Source organism: Mustelus asterias, chromosome 6 (assembly GCF_964213995.1).
Source record: "Mustelus asterias chromosome 6, sMusAst1.hap1.1, whole genome shotgun sequence".
Lineage (NCBI taxonomy): Eukaryota > Metazoa > Chordata > Chondrichthyes > Carcharhiniformes > Triakidae > Mustelus > Mustelus asterias.
This window is the reverse complement of record NC_135806.1, coordinates 56,170,246-56,188,570: the sequence shown is the minus strand read 5'-3', so window position 1 is coordinate 56,188,570 and position 18,325 is coordinate 56,170,246. Positions and strand designations below refer to the sequence as shown.

General features: G+C 42.3%; 1 protein-coding gene across 1 annotated transcript in view; it reads right to left on the bottom strand.

Moving 5' to 3' along the window:
- LOC144495299 (A disintegrin and metalloproteinase with thrombospondin motifs 19-like) overlaps positions 1 to 18,325 on the bottom strand; it is a 461,034-nt gene that overhangs the window by 108,427 nt on the left and 334,282 nt on the right. Inside the window, exons 16-17 of the mRNA XM_078215388.1 lie at positions 8,305 to 8,385; positions 827 to 984 (exon numbers count right to left, since the gene is read on the bottom strand). Coding sequence (XP_078071514.1) covers positions 827 to 984; positions 8,305 to 8,385 — 239 coding nt within the window. The remainder of the gene's footprint in view (positions 1 to 826; positions 985 to 8,304; positions 8,386 to 18,325) is intronic.

Genomic DNA, 18,325 nt, shown 5'->3' with positions numbered 1-18,325 from the left:
ATATTGGCCCTGGGGTTTTTCACTCTGGGTTTTCGCCTCTCCCTGGAGATCACATGGTCTGGAATGGGGGGGTGGGGGTAAGTTAATAGGTTGTAATGAACAAAGCATCGTAGCTGTGAGGGACAGCTCGGTGGATAGGATATTGGTATGTAGATAGGCTGGAAAATTGGGCGGGGATCCTGGATTCAGGATTCAATCCTGGACCGGGGAGCGGCGCGGGCTTGGAGGGCCGAAGGGCCTGTTCCTGTGCTGTATTGTTCTTTGTTCATGAGGTTTGCCACATTCTCCATGGGGATGCTGATATGCACCTAAAAATCAAGGAGCTGCCAATATCCGGATTCTAGGCCTCTGGCTCTCTTGAGACATTGTGAAAATGAGGTTTTGTGCGTGTGGTGATTACACTGTGATTCTTCACCGTGCAGTTACAGCAGTGAAACATGAACCACAGTAATGGCTGCCGTGATGAGTTTAAATCAAACTCGCGTTTCAGCTGACAGGCCTCCACCTTGTGTTCCCACCCCTGCGGCCACTATTTAGCTGCCAACCTGTTTCCGTGGCAATTGAATGATTGCCCATTTCTGCCCCCCCCCCGCTTGCAGGTGGGTTGATTTCCACTTCCCACCTCCACGCCGAAAATCTAGCCCTTTGAAATCAATCCTTATGATACCATCCAACACGTCACTCAATTCCAATTTTAGTGATTCAGTAAAATCAGCCCTTGAACCTTTATCCCTGTGAAGAGAACAAATTATTTCCCGACGTAATACCTCACAAAGACATTGCAAGAAATGGGAGTAGAAAAAGATAAAACTTCTCAAGGCCATACCAGTAAATGTAGAGGAGATGTGGTTGGACCTTTAGCAGAAATCTTTTCCCAGAATCCTCTCCTTACATAATGCACGGTAGTTCCAGCAATGTTAAATGCTCCCGGATGTTCAATCTTCCAGTCACTATTAATGGAATGCTTGCTGGCATCTCGGAGAGCTGTAAGAGGTATTCACACTTTAGAAGGTAAACATTTAATAACGGCCAAGCGGATAGTAGGACTAAGAATAACTGAAACGTGGTACTACCTGATCATCATAAAAGTACGGATTTGTTAATAATGGTAAAGCAAGTAACTTGTGACAGTACAGACAGCTGCATTAATAGGAACGGTTTTCATTATTGTCTTTACTACATTTTTGATCTGAAAATACTCCATAAGACTGAAGTCAAGGGGAATTAAATGGGCAGATGCTAAGATGCGGACTGCTGACTCAGTTTACACTGTCACACATATTTTAGATTGACTACTAAATGCTTTTCTAATTAGAAGACAGTCCATTAACTGCTACTTATGAATATGGATAAGACTCCTTTAAAATTATAAAATTAGACACTGTCAAGCTAAATGTCTTTCCAAACCACTTCAGCATTCTGTTAAACAGCATTATGAGGACAATTGACCTTCAAATTTGAATCAAGGAGAATAAGGTGATCCAGATTTATCTTTGAGGAAATACACTTTCTTCAAGGTTGAATTCAAATGGCCCTTTCTTTAAGAAAAAGATAAAGCTTTGCCACTTTTTTTTCTTGTTGACTTCCTGCGGTTGCGGTTAAAATTTTTTTTTTAGTTTCGTGAAGGAAAGGTTATACTTCTGAATTCACGTGCACTGGATTTGTTGGATTCCAACAGCAGTTTATTGCACATGCTTTAGTTTCCTGTACAGTTTGTGAAGAGGGGCGATGCCTGTGAGGTGTCCATTTACTTGGCAGTCAATGAGTGATACAACTCCAAGGGAACTGTTTCCCCAGCCTGGGAAGGTATCTTTGTGTGCATTCCCCTTTTCCAGTGTCTCTAGATCAACATTATTGTTGTTTTTTTAAAGAAAAATCAGATTTGTAATGTCCAAAATAAAGAGAGGGTGTTTGACTCCTGTTGCCATAATTTGAAAGTACAGGGACATCAAGTTTATGCACACATTGGAAAAACCTGGATGCATTTACAATGTTTATATAAACAGAAAAATAAATGCAGGGTCTTTGTGATTTTGCCAGATGATTGATTGACATTCTGGATAAAGGTTTTCTATTTGATTCAGCTCACTCTGTCAAACCAACGATCCTGACTCGATATTTAGGACACCCTTGCACCAGCTCATGCTGATACTTGGGCTGCTGAAGCATACATGAGATCATCACTGTCTGATTGTAAAATTTGTACCTTTACTAAATGTAAGTTTGCATTTCCAGACTGGAGGCTTCAAATTACTGATTATAAGCAGGCAAGAAGTCATTTCATCCTGTGCCAGCTCCAGATTTTAAAGTACTGTGCTCCATGTAAACCTCTCCAAATGCACTGTACACATTTAATTACATCCATTTCAATCACAGCCTCGCTTTACTGACTTACATGAAACAAAAACCATGCAGCATGAATAAAGATTTGTATGTTACTGAAAATAATGACAGAATGTCGAGTCTCCTCACTGAACGCTGTTAGCTTCATTTTTTTATTTGATCCAAATTTCTGGATACAATTAAAGAGAGGTTCCTGACAAGAGTATGTTCGTCTGAGTATTGGTAACACCAGGAAGAAACAGCGAGCAATAAAAACAATATGAAATGCAGACTTTGCTTGATAAAAATCTATACAACAGTTGACTCATAACCTCTCTTATTACTGAACAGAAAAGTTAAGCAGTTTGAAATATCTGGGTCTAACTTCAAAAACAATATGTGGAGGTGATACAATAATAATATATTAACACACTTGAAGGTTGTTTTTCTGCTAAAATGACTTCTTGGCTATGCTCATACTCTGAGATAAAAGCAAAATGCTGCAGATGCTGGAAACAGAAACAGAAAATGCTGGAGAAACTCAGCAGGTCTGACAGCATCTGTGGAGAGAGAATAGAGCCAACGTTTTGAGTCTGGATGACATTTCGTCAGAGCTCTGACGAAGGGTCATCCAGACTTGAAACATTGACTCTATTCTCTCTCCACAGATGCTGTCAGACCTGCTGAGTTTCTCCATCATTTTCTGCTTTTGTTGAGCAAAGTAACTATTCTGAAATGTTCCAGTTTGCAACTCCCCCTTTATGATTGCACACTTGAACTGAAACTTGAACAGGTTACTGTTATACACATGGATAACCAAATAGTAAATCGCTGACCCTCCTTCAGTTTGTTACTTATGCCTTTATAAAATTGCATAGACGCAATTGCAAAGTAAAAACAAAAGGTTCCAACCGAATATCTTACCAACAAGAGAGAAGTAACTAAACTTTGTGTGAAAGATGGCGTTACCTTTATTTCCACCAAGAGTCAGCTACAAAGAATCTGATGTATCAATTCCGCAGGAAAATTCTAACTTTTGTGTTGAAAGCTTTGGGTTGATTAAAATTATACCAGAATTTGCAGAGACACATTGATGCCACACCCCTCAACAAAATAACAACATGTATTTATATAGCACCTTTCATCTATTGAAACATATCAAAGCTCTTCATATGGGCATAATAAAACAAATAATATCACTGATAACTGATAAGAAGATAACCAAAGGGGTCAAAGAGGGGGGTATTAAGACAGTGGTTCCAAAAGGGTGCGGCGCACCACACTGGCGCGGCGAGAGAGGATGGCAAGTGTGGCGGGAAGATTCAAGGACAATCAAAGAAACATTTAAACATGGTTTAAACAAGCATTGTTTTATACTTTCTGGATGTCCCATGATCATATAATAAAGTAGTTGTGTTCTATGTTATGAATCAAGCACTGCTAGGAGTTGTTTTCTTTTGTTTTTAAATGTACTTCTTATCAATAAAAAATTCGGTGTGGCGCGAGCAAATTTTTATTCCGAAAGTTTGGGAACCACTGTATTAAGAAGTGATTTAAAGGAGGAAAATTTGCTAGAGAGGCAGAGAGATCAGAGAGAGATAGGGAGGGAATTCTGAAGTCTAGGGCCAAGGCAGCTCAAGACATGAACATCACGAGGTTATCCCAAGAATATTTGAAAATCAAGTGGTAAAGGAGGGGACGCACTTAAAACAATCACTGGGAAAAGGTATTGGGAAGACTATTGGAACTAAAAGTTGACAAGTCCCCTGGACTGATGGCTCTCATACTTGGGTCTCAAAAAGATGCAGTTACTGAGATAGTGGATGGATTGGTTGTCATTTTCCAAAATTTCCTCGAATCTGGAAAGTCTCAGCAGATTGGAAAATCGCTGAAGTCGCCACTCTATTTAAGAGAGTAAGGAGACAGAAAGCAGGAAACTATTGGCCAGTTAGTCTAAGGTCTGTTCTAGGGAAAATGCTAGAATCCATTATTAAGGAAGCAATAGTAGGGCATTTAGAAAATCACAATGGGATCAGGCAAAGTCAATATGGCTTTGTGAAAGAGAAATCCTGTTTGACTAATTAATTAGAGTTTTTTGAGGAACCAACAAGCAAAGTGGATAAAAAGACACCTGTCCAATGTGGAATATATGGATTTCCAAAGGGCATTCGATAAGGTATCAGAAGTATACTACATTAAATCAGAACTCATGGTGTAGGGGGTAACATGGATAGAGAACTGGTTAGCTAACAATAGGTAGAGAATAGGGAGAAATTGGTCTTTTTCAGATTGGGAGGCTGCAATTCGTGGAGTGCCACAGGGATCAGTGCTGGAGCCATAACTATTTCCAATCGACATCAATGACTTGGATGAAGGGACCAAATGTATGGTAACTAATTTTGCTGATGACATAAAGATAGGCAGAAAAATTAAGTTGTCAAGAGGACAAAAGTGTTTACAAAAGGATTTAGATAGGTCGAGGAGGCAAAAATTTGGCAGATGGAATATAATGTGGGAAAATGTGAATTTGTCCACTTCAACACCAAGAGTAGAGAAGCAGAAGATATTTGTGTGGAGAGAGAGCGCAGAACTCTGCGGTACAGCCAGGTCTGGGTGTCCTGGTACATGAATCACAAAAAGTTAGTATGCAGGTGCAGCAAGTGATTAAGGCGGCAGCTGAAATATTAGCCTTTATTGCAAGTGAAATTGTGAATACAAACAAGGACGTACTGTTGCAGCTTTACATGGCTTTAGTTAGACACATCTGGAGTACTGTGTACAGTTTTGGTCTCCTTAACTAATAAAGGATATAATTGCATTAGAAGCAGTTCAGAGAAGGTTCACTTGTCTGATACCTGGGATGAAGGGGCTATCTTTTCAGGATAGATTGAGCAGGATTGGTCTAAATCCACTGGAGTTCAAAAGAATGGGAGGTGATCTGATTGAAGCCTAAAAGATCCTGAGAGGACTCAACAGGGTGGATGCTGAGAGGATGATCTCATAGAAACTTTAAAAATTCTAACTGGGTTAGACAGGGTATGTTCAGAAAGAATGTTCCCAATGTTGGGGGAGTCCAGAACTAGGGGTCATAGTTTGAGGATAGGGGGTAAATTTTTTAGAACTGAGGGAGGAGAAATTTCTTCACCCAGAGGATGGTGAATGTGTGAAATTCACTACCACAGAATGTAGTTGAGGCCAAAATGTTGCCTGATTTCAAGAAAAAATTAGATATAGCTCCAGGGACGAAAGGGATATAGAGGGAAAGGGGGATCAAGATATTGAATTCGATGATCAGCCATGATCAAAATGAATGGTGGAGCAGGCTCAAAGGACTGAAAGGCCTACTCCTGCTTCTAGTTTCTATGTTTCCCCTTGTGGTTGAGAACTAAGGGGTGCAGCTTTTAAAAGAAAAAATAGGGGTCTCTCATTTAAGACTGAGATAAGGAGATCTTTCTTCCCCTCAGAGGGTCCTTCATTTGTGGAATTCCCTACCCCAGAGAGCAGTGGAGACTGGGTCACTGAATATATTCAAAGCTGAGTTAGAGAGATTATCGATCCACAAAGAAGTAAGGGGTATGGTAGATGGACAGAAATGCGGAACTGAGGCCATAATCAGATCAGCCATGATCAGATCAGCCATGATCTTTCTGAAAGGTGGAGCTGGCTCAAGGGGTCGAATGACCTACTTCTGCTCCTAATTCTTATGTTCTTGTATGTTTCCATGGTGAAGCAATTAAAATCAGGGATACTCAAGAGGGCATAATTAGATGAGCGCTGATACCTATGGAAGGTTGTGAGCTGGTAAAGATTACAGAGGTAGGAAGGGGCAAGGAGGAATTTGAAAAGGAGGATGGGAGTATTAAAAGGAAGGCATTGCTTGACCAGGAATCTGTGTTGGTAAACAAGCACAGGGGTGATGATGAATGGGACTTGATGCGACTATAGACATGGGCAGCGGAATTCTGGATGATCTTAATTTGGGGAGTGTAGAACATGGGAGGCCAGCCAGGAGTGCATTAAAATAGTCAAGCTGAGAGTTAACAAATGTAGCAGATGGGATGACAGGTAGAGTTGGGTGGTATTACAGAGATGGAAATAGGCAGCCTTATTGAGAGTGCAGATATTGATACAAAGTTCACTTCAGGATCAAATATAACACCAAGGTTGTGAACAGCCTGATTCAACTTCAGATAATGAGCAAGGAGAGGGATGGGGGACCACGCAAAGGTCCATTCACCTCGAGCGGGATTCTCCAGTTTTGGGGCGAGTGCAGCCAGAGAATATTGCCCACAATATTGAGGATGCCACAAATCCAAAAGTGCTTGAAAAACTCAGCAGGTCTGACAGCATCTGTAGAGAGAGTTAACATTTTGAGTCAAATGTGACTCTTTCTTGGAAGGAAATTAGAAATGTGATGGGCTTTATGATATTGAAAGCGAGGTGGGAGAGATCTGGGATAGATTAGAGAGTGGGAGAGACTGAATAACAAAAACGTCATGGAACAAAAGGCAAAGTGAGTGGTAAGCGTTGTAGCAAAGAAACAAAACACTGGCCCACAGTGAGTTTTAACGGTAAAATAATGAACAGTTTCGTCAGAAAGCAAAAACATGAAATCAAGATTCAACTGGCACTTGGCAAAAATAAACAAATCAAAAGAGTGGGCAAAGTTCATGGTCTAAAGTTGTTGAACTCAATGTTGATTCCGGAAGGCTGCAAAGTGCCCAATCGGAAGATACAATGCTGTTCCTCAAAGCTTGTGTTGAGCTTACCTGGAACAGTAAGTGGAGGACAGAAATGTGAGTGTGAAAGCAAGGTGGTGAATTAAAATGGGAAGCAGCTGGAAGGTCAGGGTTGTGTGCTCTGCAAAGTAGTCACCCAGTCTGTATTTGGTTGTCACAATATAGAGGAGACCATGTTGTGAGCAGAAACTATAGTGTATTAAATTGGAAGAAGTACAAGATAATCACTGCTTCATCTGGAAGGAGTATTTGGGGCCTTGGAAAGCGAAAGAGGAGATAAAATGGCAGGTGTTGCACCCCCTGCGATTGCATAAGGTACTCAGGGACTGGGTGATAAAGGAGTGGACCTGGGGGTTGCAGAGGGAACAGGCACGTTAAAATGCAAACAGAGGAAGGAAGGAGAGAGGAAGGTACCTTTTGAGATGACATCATGCTGGTGTGATGGAAATGGCAGAGGATAATCCTTTGAATGTGGAGGCTGATGGGATGGAAAGTGAGGACAAGAGGAACTATGTCACGGTTCTGGGAGGGAGGGGATGGGGTGAGAGAAGTCCAGATAATGTATTAGGTATGGTTTCCTGCCAGTGTGGGGTGGAATCAATGGGAAATCCCATTGATAGCAGTGGGACCAGAAGATCCCACTGCCGGCCAACGGCCTGTCCCCTTCCACTGCCGAGAAAAATGCCATGGGGGGAGGCCAGAGAATCCTAGCGAATGGTTTCAGACTGTCCAATATTTAATTGCAGGAAATTTCTACTTTCCCAGTATCGATGTTGAACAAACATTCTGACCCTTTAGAGACAGTGAAGGGATGGGGAGAAGTGGTGGTGAGATTGAGTTGGGCGCCATCAGCACACACATGGAAAATAACATTGTGTTTCTTGATGTTATTGCTGAGGGGCAGAATGGAGATTGGAAATAAGAGGTGTCCAAGAATAAATCCTTGGGGGACAGCAGAGGTGGCAGCAAGTAACAACCTGATAGTATATTAGCTTAGAGTTATTGACGATGAAGTGAAGAGAGGTCTAGAGCCATTAGCTTTCTCTTTATAAGCTCTCGGAAAACATTCCATTTGGAACTGCACCCAATCATGAGTTGGTATTTTAAAGGGAGGAAAGGTGAGAAGAGACAACCGGCAAAAACTGTAATTGGAGGAATCCTTTGTAATGATAACTTCTCCTGGACTTTGCTTCCTTTTATAAGTGAAAACGTAAGCTGTAAGTTCTAGACAAAAATCAATTACCAAGGTAACTGTGGGCTGGTTTTTCTTCAACAACTCTAATCCTCCTTGCTCCTGCAGGTATAACCAGAGCTTCCACATAGCCTGTAAACAAAAAATAAACATATAATGAATCTCCATGTAATATATCAATAAACCTAATCTAGGTATACCTCTCCATGCTTTAACAGGGTGTTGGCAACCAATGATTTCCATTGGATTGGTCCATGATTATTTTGACAAACTACTGTGGTGCTTTGCTGCTACTTTCTGCAATAAGGCTGGAAATTCTCCTGCTCTTCTTGCCTGCCATAAGGTATACTGGAAGGATTTACAGGCTGATAATCAATCGGTTTGGCCAGGTTTTATTTTATTCATTCGTGGGACATGGGCGTAGTTGGCTGGCCAGCATTTATTGCCCATCCCTAGTTGCCCTTGAGAAGGTGGTGGTGAGCTGCTTTCTTGAATCGCTGCAGTCCATGTTCTGTGGGTTGACCCACAATGCCATTAGGGAGGGAATTCCAGGATTTTGACCCAGGTAGACACACACACACCTTCCGTGGCCATCAAGTCCTCAAGTAGGACTTTAACCCAGAGCTTCTGGCCCAGAAGTATGGACACTATCACTGGGCCACAAGACCTAACTTGGGTACGGGGGCATAATTTCAAAGTTTGCAGATAACACAAAACTTGAACATGTGGTAAACAGTGAGGAAGATAGTTACAGTTTTCAGGAGGACATAGATAGACTCTTGAAACGTGCTGACACATGGCAGGTTAAATTTAATGCAAAGATGTGAGGAATTAATGAACAATATAAAAGTTACTAGGCTGTTTCATAAATATATAACAGGCCACTGGAACTTCGGAGTAGTGATAATAGGTCATGTCAATTACTGTAATATAAACTAGGATAATAAGAGTGTGTACTGCAGAGCAGTGTGGAATTTCTGAAACATGTACAGGAGGACTTTCTTTGACATTATAGGCTCAATTTTACCATCAAATTGTGCCTGTTTCCAGGCGCGGAAACTTGGTAAAGTCGGGCATGAGGCGAGTACTGCAATCCGCACCCGCCTCCACGCCGGTTCCCCCTTTACGAAGGCCCAAAAATAGCCACGATTGGGACCTCACCCGAAACGGGCGCAACGGCCATTTAAATGTATTTGCATGCATTTAAGTTGACTTAATGGGCTGCATGCCCAACCTTATCGGCACTTCCCCCTTTACCACCGCGTTCGCCCATTCGGATTCGGGACGAAACAGACATGCTCTACAAAAGTCCGATTCGGGCGCTCCAGCCAGTGAGGAGGTAAGTGCCGAGCGTCCGAAGACTCTCAGCTTGAGTTCGGTGTGTGAGGGGGGTCTGGCAGCTCTCTGCTTGGGATCGATGGGGAGGGGGGGCGGGGGAAGGTGGGTTTGATGGCTCTTAATGAGGGGGGGGGCGGAGGGACTCGTGATCGGTCTGGGAGGGGGGATAAGGGGGTCAGTAATGTTCAGGGGGTGAGGCAATGTCTGTGGGGGCCAGGGGAAGGCATTATCTGGCCCGGGAGCGATGTGGCAGGTGAGCTGCATTGTATCATTTTTTTTTCTGCACATGTGCAGTTGGCGGTGCCGATCGGAGCCGCAGGGTTTCAGGTGCATTAAGCCCCGCCCACAGGCTTCTGCAGCGCCATTCGGAATCGCTGATATTTTTTCAGGCAGAGTGCGTATGGGGGCGCCTGAGAACAGGTCTAAAAGTCAGATCTGAAACACTCCCAGTTTCAAGTCCTCCCAGCACTTAGAATCAAAACGGTAAAATAGGGCCCTATGTTTTCAGTCCAATGAGGAAGGGAGTAGTGCTGGATCTAGTTCTGATGAGCAAAGTGGGGCAAGCGCAGTGTGCTTCAGTGGGGAATATTTAGAATGATAGAATCAGAGAAATTTACAGCATGGAATAAAGCCATTTGGCCCATCGTGTCTGTGCCGGCTGACAAGGAGCAGCCATCCAGCCTAATCCAACTTTCCATTCCTTAGTCCACAGCCTTGTAGTCTATGGTTCTTGAAGTACATATATGCAAGTACTTTTTAAATACAGTGATTTGGTAGTATAGAACTTGAATATTACTGAAAAGAGAGACATGTTAATGAAGCTTTTTGTCCTTGTGTTCGTGAGGACAAACACAAGAATGTAAAATTTCAAATGATCATGACAATTTCTATTACGGGTGAAAAAGGCACTGATTGGTTGGCAAACAAACTCTGATTGGCTGAGGTGTGGCTATGGTGGAAGCAACAGGGGATTTTAAAAAATGTATATGCCACTGAAAGATGCCATTGATATTTGCGCCAGATCACTACATCATGGCATATGGACATGCCACCACTTTCTGAATCCATATTCATTGAACTTATGAATTTAGCAGCTCATGCTGTCAAGTTCAGTTTTAAAGACACCATGTATGCCCAAATAGATGGAATGAACACTACCCATGCATATTTCCAATACATAGACAATCCATTCACGATCTTTGAATTTTCAGCTGCATTAAGGATTTCCTTACACACCTTAGTAGGCTTCATCCTATGCTCAAATTCACTTTCGAGATGGAGCAGTCTAATACGCTACCATTCTTTGACATGCGAGTCGCAAAATCCACTAATAGCTTCTCCACTACTATCCACTGCAAGCCTACCATCCCTGGTCAATATACACATTGGGGTTCACATAGCATAAGATTTGCCGCTTCAGTAATCTTATATATAGGGCTCTAGAAATTTGCTCACCTTGCATGCTTCACACACAAATATTATCCTGATCAAATTAACGTTCGCTGCATATTGCTCAAACTCACAAATGGGCCAAAAGCTGCCACTTCCAGACTGAGAAGTACCTGGTCTACCTCAAAGTTGCTCAGAAATTGGAACAAAAGGTTAGGCAAGTTGCTTAATGCTTTTTTTGATATGCAATGGCTAAATGAGTGATATTTCTCACTAACAGGATCCTGCTGTCACTCCAAATGGGGGGGGAGATGCCCTGCCTATCGCACAATTCAACAGCATCATCTGTGAATTTCAGTGCAATGCCAGGTAACTAAGCCGTACATCCCACGATTAGCTGATTGAATCAAATAGGCTCTTCATAATAGAGTACAGACCGTACTCAACCAGCCCGTGCTTGCAAAACTCAAAACAAAACATCTACCGTTAGATGTGATTCTGCGATCAGGCAACACTCGCTGATCAATCCTGAATGTGTTAATAGATGCACACCAACAACCGGTTTAAGATAGTCAGTTGAGCTTGTGAAGTGGCTCATTTATGCTTCTAGAAGTGACACACATTCATTCACAGGGACCCATTCTCTGCAAACCAAAGAAATATGTTCAAGCTTGAAGATCATAAGAAATTGGAGCAGGAGTAGGCCATTCAGCCCTGCAAGTCTGGTCCACTATTCAATATGATCATGACTGATCTGATTGTGACCTTAACTCCACTCTACCACCTATCCCTCATAACCCTTTATTCCCTTGTTGATCAAAAATCTGTCTAAACATCCTTGAATATATTCCACGAGCTAGCCACTGCTGCTCTCTAAGAAAGAGAATTTCAAAGCCTAATAACCTTCAGAGAAAAAAATTCTTCTTCGTCTCCCTTTTGAATGGTAGACACCTGATTCTTAAACTGTGCCCTCGAATTCTAGACTTCCTCAAAAGGTGAAACATTGGTCCAGCTTCCACCGTCATGTCAGAATGTAACTTCAATAAGATCACCTCTCGTTCTTGTAAGCTCCAGTGAGTATAGGCTTAGCCTGCTCAACCTTTCCTTATAAAACCCTTAATTGCAGGAATTGACCAAGTGAACTTTTTCAAAGCTGCTCCCAATGCAATATATCCCTCCCTTAAGTGAGGAGACCAAACCTACGCACAGTACTGCAGGCACGGTTTCACAGCTGCAGCAAGATCTTCCTACTTTTATTATCCATGCACCTCTTTTGAATTACCCTGGAGCTTGGGGAGCCTATGGTTCCCTGTTGCTTTCTCTCTGGCAACACCTCAGCCAATCAGAATTTCCTGGTCAACAAATCAGCATCTTCTTCTTCTTCTGTAGCATAAATTGATGTGATTGTTTGAAATTTGGCATTCTTGAATTTGTCCTGGTGAGTGCAAGACAAAATGATTCAGCAACATGTCTCTTACCAATATTTAAGTCATTTTTAAATGTTATTAGCGTTTCTGTCCCCATCACCCTCTGGGAATAGGACTTCAATTATGCCTCCACTCAGCTTACTCTGCTCCATAGAAATAACCCCAGCCTATCTAATCTTTCCTCATCATTACAATTCTCCAGTCCAAGCAACATCCTTGTAAATCTCCTCTATGCTCACTCTAACGCAATCACATCTTTCCTATATATGGTGTCCATAACACCATGGAGGACTGCAGTTGTGGTCTAATTTGTGTTTTACAGATTCAGCATAACTTTTCAGCTCTTACATCCGAGGCCCTGGCTATTAAAGGCAAGTACCCCTTATGCTTTCTTGACCATCTTATCCAGCTATCTAGCTACCTTCATCGACCTGTGCACATGTACTCCAAGGTCCGTCTGTTTCTCCATATTTCTCAATATCCTATCATTTATTGTGTATTCCCTTGCTTTGTTGGCCTTACCCAAATGCATTACTTCACACTTCCCTGGGCTGAACTCTGTTTGCCACTGTTCCATCTATCTAACTAGTCCATTGATATCTTCCTGCAGCTTTCTTCTTCATTATCAACCACACAACCAATTTTTGTATTGTCTACAAACTTCTGAATCATACACACTATATTCAAGTCTAAAATATTTATATACCATGAAAAGCAAGGGACGTGGTTCTGAGACTCACTGGGAAACAGCCTTCCAGTCCCAAGAACAATCATTGATTACTATCCTTTGCTTCAGCCTCTGAGCTACTTTTGTATCAAACTTGACACTTTGCCTTGGATCCAATGGGCTTTCACTTTTGTTCATGTTGAGCCTTATCAAAAGCCTTGCTAAAATCCATATACACCACATCAATTTTATTAGCTCATCACTGATCCTCTTTGCTACCTCTTAAAAAAATCCAACATGCTAATTAGACAAGACCTTCCCTTAACAAATCTGGGCTCACTGTCTTTGATTAAAATGTGTCTTTCTTAAAAGTCTATCTTATCTCTTTGAATCTTTCCAATAATATTCCTACGACTGAGGTTAGGCTAACAGGCCAGTAAATATTTGGTCTATCCCTTCCTCCTTTAGCAAGCACTGATAGTAATATCATCAGATTTAGAATAGTTATGGAAAAACACAAAGAATCGTCAAATACAAAAATATCAAATGGAAGAGGGTGAATTGCAATGAGTTGCGAAGGGATCTGATCCAGGTAAATCAGTAGAGAGAATAGTAAATAATGGGAGGACTTCCAACATCAGGTAGTTCAAGCACAGGCTAGGCACATTCCTATGAGGGACAAAGGAAGGTCATCCAAAGACAGAGCTGTCTGGATGATTAAAGATTCAGAGGTCAAAGTGAAACAAGGAGGCTTACGCTAAATGTCAGGTTCATAAACAGCAGAAAACTGAGCAGAATTCAGAAAGGACAGAGAAGAACTGTGCACAATATTTTAAAGAAAACTTCATTCACCAGCTTAGTGCTCTGTAAATATGCTGTTGCTTTGGTCTGTTTAATGTATATATTTATCATCCTATTCAGGACAAGGAATGGCCTCGTGATATATTCCAGTAAAGCGGAAGTCAGTGGCGTGGTTTCTTTGATCCGTGGGTACACTGCATTTACCTGCATATTGAAGGAATGCTCTGGTTTGTGAGACATGTAAGCTTGGTATTGGCATCTGTCTCTGAGCTCTGGGGCATAGTTGGTTAAAATCCCAGAAATGTACCAATGCCCTCTCTTGCTAGTAATAAAGAGCATGACTCTGGAGGAGAGAAGTGCTATTATTTTACCACATATTGACAATGTAACAATATATAGGAAGTCAAGAATGAGAACATGTCATCTGATCCACTAAAGCTTGCTGCTTCAGTACCCTAACTGTCCAACTGTGGTATCCAGCTGCATTTTACACAACTCTAATGTTTTTTTGATCTCACTTGACAGCTTACATCTCTCCTTCTCTCCAACTTGGCATCCAGTGCAACATCAAAGAACCTTGGAGCATACTCTCTCCCCTGTTGGGCCATAATTCACTACTCTTCCTGCTCCTACTCTTCCACAAACATTTCCAGCACCTGCTCCAGTCAGAATTCACCTCTCCTTTAAGAGGTGCAAGCTGGTTTTAAGTAATGCAGGCTAGTTTTAAGTAGTGTTGGACTCACACAAGCTGGGACCCCTGCTAGCATTGGCTGTATGCAGCAATCATGCAACACAGCAGGCAACACAAAGTAGGTGCGCTGCCTGAACCGGAAGCAATGGGTGCAGGTTAACAATGCACTGCAACCCCACGTCCAGTTGTAATGTCTATTACATATTATCCCCAATTTAGGGGTTAATTGTGAGATACATATAGGTAAAGACACCAGGGAGAACGCCCCTGCTCACCTTTGAATAGCAACATGGGATCTTTTACATCCACCCAAGAGCACAGATGGTTTCTTGGTTCAACGGTTCAGAACATGCCTTCAACACTGAAATGGCAACCTGGATAATACGCTCAAACTCTGGGATGTGGCTTCAACCCATAACCTTCTGACACAGAGTCAAGACTATATCCAACTATGTATAAACCTAAATCTGGGATGGATCTGGGTGGTTGTACTGCTGGTTTGCGGTGGACAGAAAGGATCGAGCATGTGGACATAAAGAAAGAGGATGTGTTGGAACTATTGAATGGCATCAAGGTTGGTAAGTCGCCGGGACCGGATGGGATGTACCCCAGGTTACTGTGGGAGGCGAGGGAGGAGATTGCGGAGCCTTTGGCGATGATCTTTGCATCGTCGATGGAGACGGGAGAGGTTCCGGAGGATTGGAGGATAGCAGATGTGGTCCCTATATTCAAGAAAGGGAACAGGGACAGCCCGGGAAATTACCGACCGGTGAGTCTAACCTCAGTGGTTGGTAAGTTGATGGAGAGGATCCTGAGAGACAGGATTTATGATCATCTAGAGAAGTTTAGTATGATCAAAAGTAGTCAGCACGGCTTTGTCAAGGGCAGGTCGTGCCTTACGAGCCTGGTTGAGTTCTTTGAAAATGTGACCAAACACATTGACGAAGGAAGAGCGGTGGATGTGGTCTATATGGACTTCAGCAAGGCGTTCGATAAGGTCCCCCATGCAAGACTTCTTGAGAAGTGAGAGGACATGGGATCCAAGGGGCTGTTGCCTTGTGGATCCAGAACTGGCTTGCCTGCAGAAGGCAGAGAGTGGCTGTGGAGGGGTCTTTCTCTGCATGGAGGTCAGTGACCAGTGGAGTGCCCCAGGGATCTGTTCTGGGACCCTTGCTTTTTGTCATTTTCATAAATGACCTGGATGAGGAAGTGGAGGGATGGGTTGGTAAGTTTGCTGACGACACCAAGGTAGGTGGTGTTGTGGATAGTTTGGAGGGATGTCAGAAGTTGCAGCGAGACATAGATAGAATGCAAGACTGGGCGGAGAAGTGGCAGATGGACTTCAACCCGGATAAGTGTGTAGTGATCCATTTTGGCAGATCCAATGGGACGAAGCAGCAGTATAATATGAAGGGTACCATTCTTAGCAGTGTAGAGGATCAGAAGGACCTTGGGGTCTGGGTCCATAGGACTCTTAAATCGGCCTCGCAGGTGGAGGATGCGGTCAAGAAGGCGTACGGCGTACTAGCCTTCATTAATCGAGGGATTGAGTTTAGGAGTCGGGAGATAATGCTGCAGCTTTGTAGGACCCTGGTTAGACCCCACTTGGAGTACTGCGCGCAGTTCTGGTCACCTCATTACAGGAAAGATGTTGAAGCCATTGAAAGGGTGCAGAGGAGATTTACAAGGATGTTGCCTGGATTGGGGGGCATGCCTTATGAGGATAGGTTGAGGGAGCTTGGTCTCTTCTCCCTGGAGAGACGAAGGATGAGAGGTGACCTGATAGAGGTTTACAAGATGTTGAGAGGTCTGGATAGGGTAGACTCTCAGAGGCTATTTCCAAGGGCTGAAATGGTTGCTACGAGAGGACACAGGTTTAAGGTGCTGGGGGGTAGGTACAGAGGAGATGTCAGGGGTAAGTTTTTCACTCAGAGGGTGGTGGGTGAGTGGAATCGGCTGACGTCGGTGGTGGTGGAGGCAAACTCGTTGGGGTCTTTTAAGAGACTTCTGGATGAGTACATGGGATTTAATGGGATTGAGGGCTATAGATAGGCCTAGAGGTAGGGATATGATCAGCGCAACTTGTGGGCCGAAGGGCCTGTTTGTGCTGTGGCTTTCTATGTTCTATGTTCTAAATCAAATTGTATAAACACTTAAAACTAAAATTAGTAGCTGATGCACTGCAAATAATAATGCTCACAAGAAGCCCATAATTTAGACTATGTAATTATATGTAATTAAAAGCACTTCCTAACCAAATAACAGTTATGAATTTATAATATAAATGCATTATGAAATTTAAATGTATTGAGTTTGTTTCACATTCACAATTTTTAACATTAATTCTCACACTGATATAATAATAGTGCGCAAGGTTAGAGTTGAAAATCAGTATGACCAAAAGATGCTTTTATGCCCTTCTGCCTGGTGACAGCATCTACACTTTGGAAAGAGAATAAAAACAGCAAGCACAAAGCAAATGAGAATGAATAAATGAACTATTAGAACACGATCAGTACTCACAGCTCTTGAATTCTTATTGCATCTTTCCTCTTTGTAATCTCGGTTTATTTTGTACTTATTTCCATCTGAATTACTCTATTTTATCCCTCTTGAGGATTGCGTGGCTTAGTTTGTTCTTCTTTTTCTCAGGTACATATTTATTTTGAATATATTAAAATTTATAATTTTAACCATGTCCCATTTGTCCTTCACTGAAATACCTTCCAGCGTTATTTCCCAGTAAATTTCCTTCATTCCAGTCCTCATTCCTTTGAATTATAGGTTTTACAACAGACCTCAGGGAAGATTTTCCTCAATTACGGGAGTAAAGCAGGTATAACTATTGGAAACTTGGACAGGGATCCATCACAGCAGATTTCTGTCCATTTAGCATCATACAATTTTCTAGTTAGATTCTGTACTTCATGCCAGGATAAGTTGCAACTATGCAGTTAATCATATCAACCTTAATCTCAGTTGACATTATTTAGATGGAAACATATTTTTCCAGTGTAAATGCAAATAATAGTGCTCAGTAATCCATCTAAGATAAATATGCTGGCAAATGCCAGGGTGATGTGACATGTGTTTAGAATTCTGAAAGGATGGGACAGCTCAGATAGAAACTGTTTTGTTTCTGGTAGTTGACAGGGGTCATGAGGGGTCACAGATACAAGATTAAAAGACATTTAGGCCAGAGAGCAAGAGAAACTTCCTTTACAGAGAGTTGTGAGACTCTGTATATCACTTCCAAGGTTAGTGGTCGGAGGAGAATATATGCGGAAAATGTGGCCCTGTTATGCCTGATCTTTGGGTGAAACATTATGGGATGATTTGTTGGACATGATCCTCCAGCCCTGGTTTCCTTGCTCAAAGTGCATTGCCAGTTAAATTGGATATTCTAATCAGGTACCTAACACTTGCTCAAGGATCCCTATGTTAAATTTGGCAAAAGAAAACTCGGTACGGCATACGCTAGTCATGCAGAGATGTGCCATCTGCTGCAAGGACATCTGCACCTATCATGTGCCAATGGGTGGTATATTCCATGGCAGGAGTACCCTGGAATGGTAAGCAGGACCACCTTCCTCATAACTACTCATTCTGAACCACCTCCACTTTGCCAGCTGTCAAACTGAAGGTTAAATGTCAGCATGGAAATTCTTTCCTGTCACTAATTTAATGCTAGCAACTGTTTTTTTTGAATGAGGTATTTGTGTTATCCAAAGCACCAAACTAAAAGCTGAATTTTTTCTC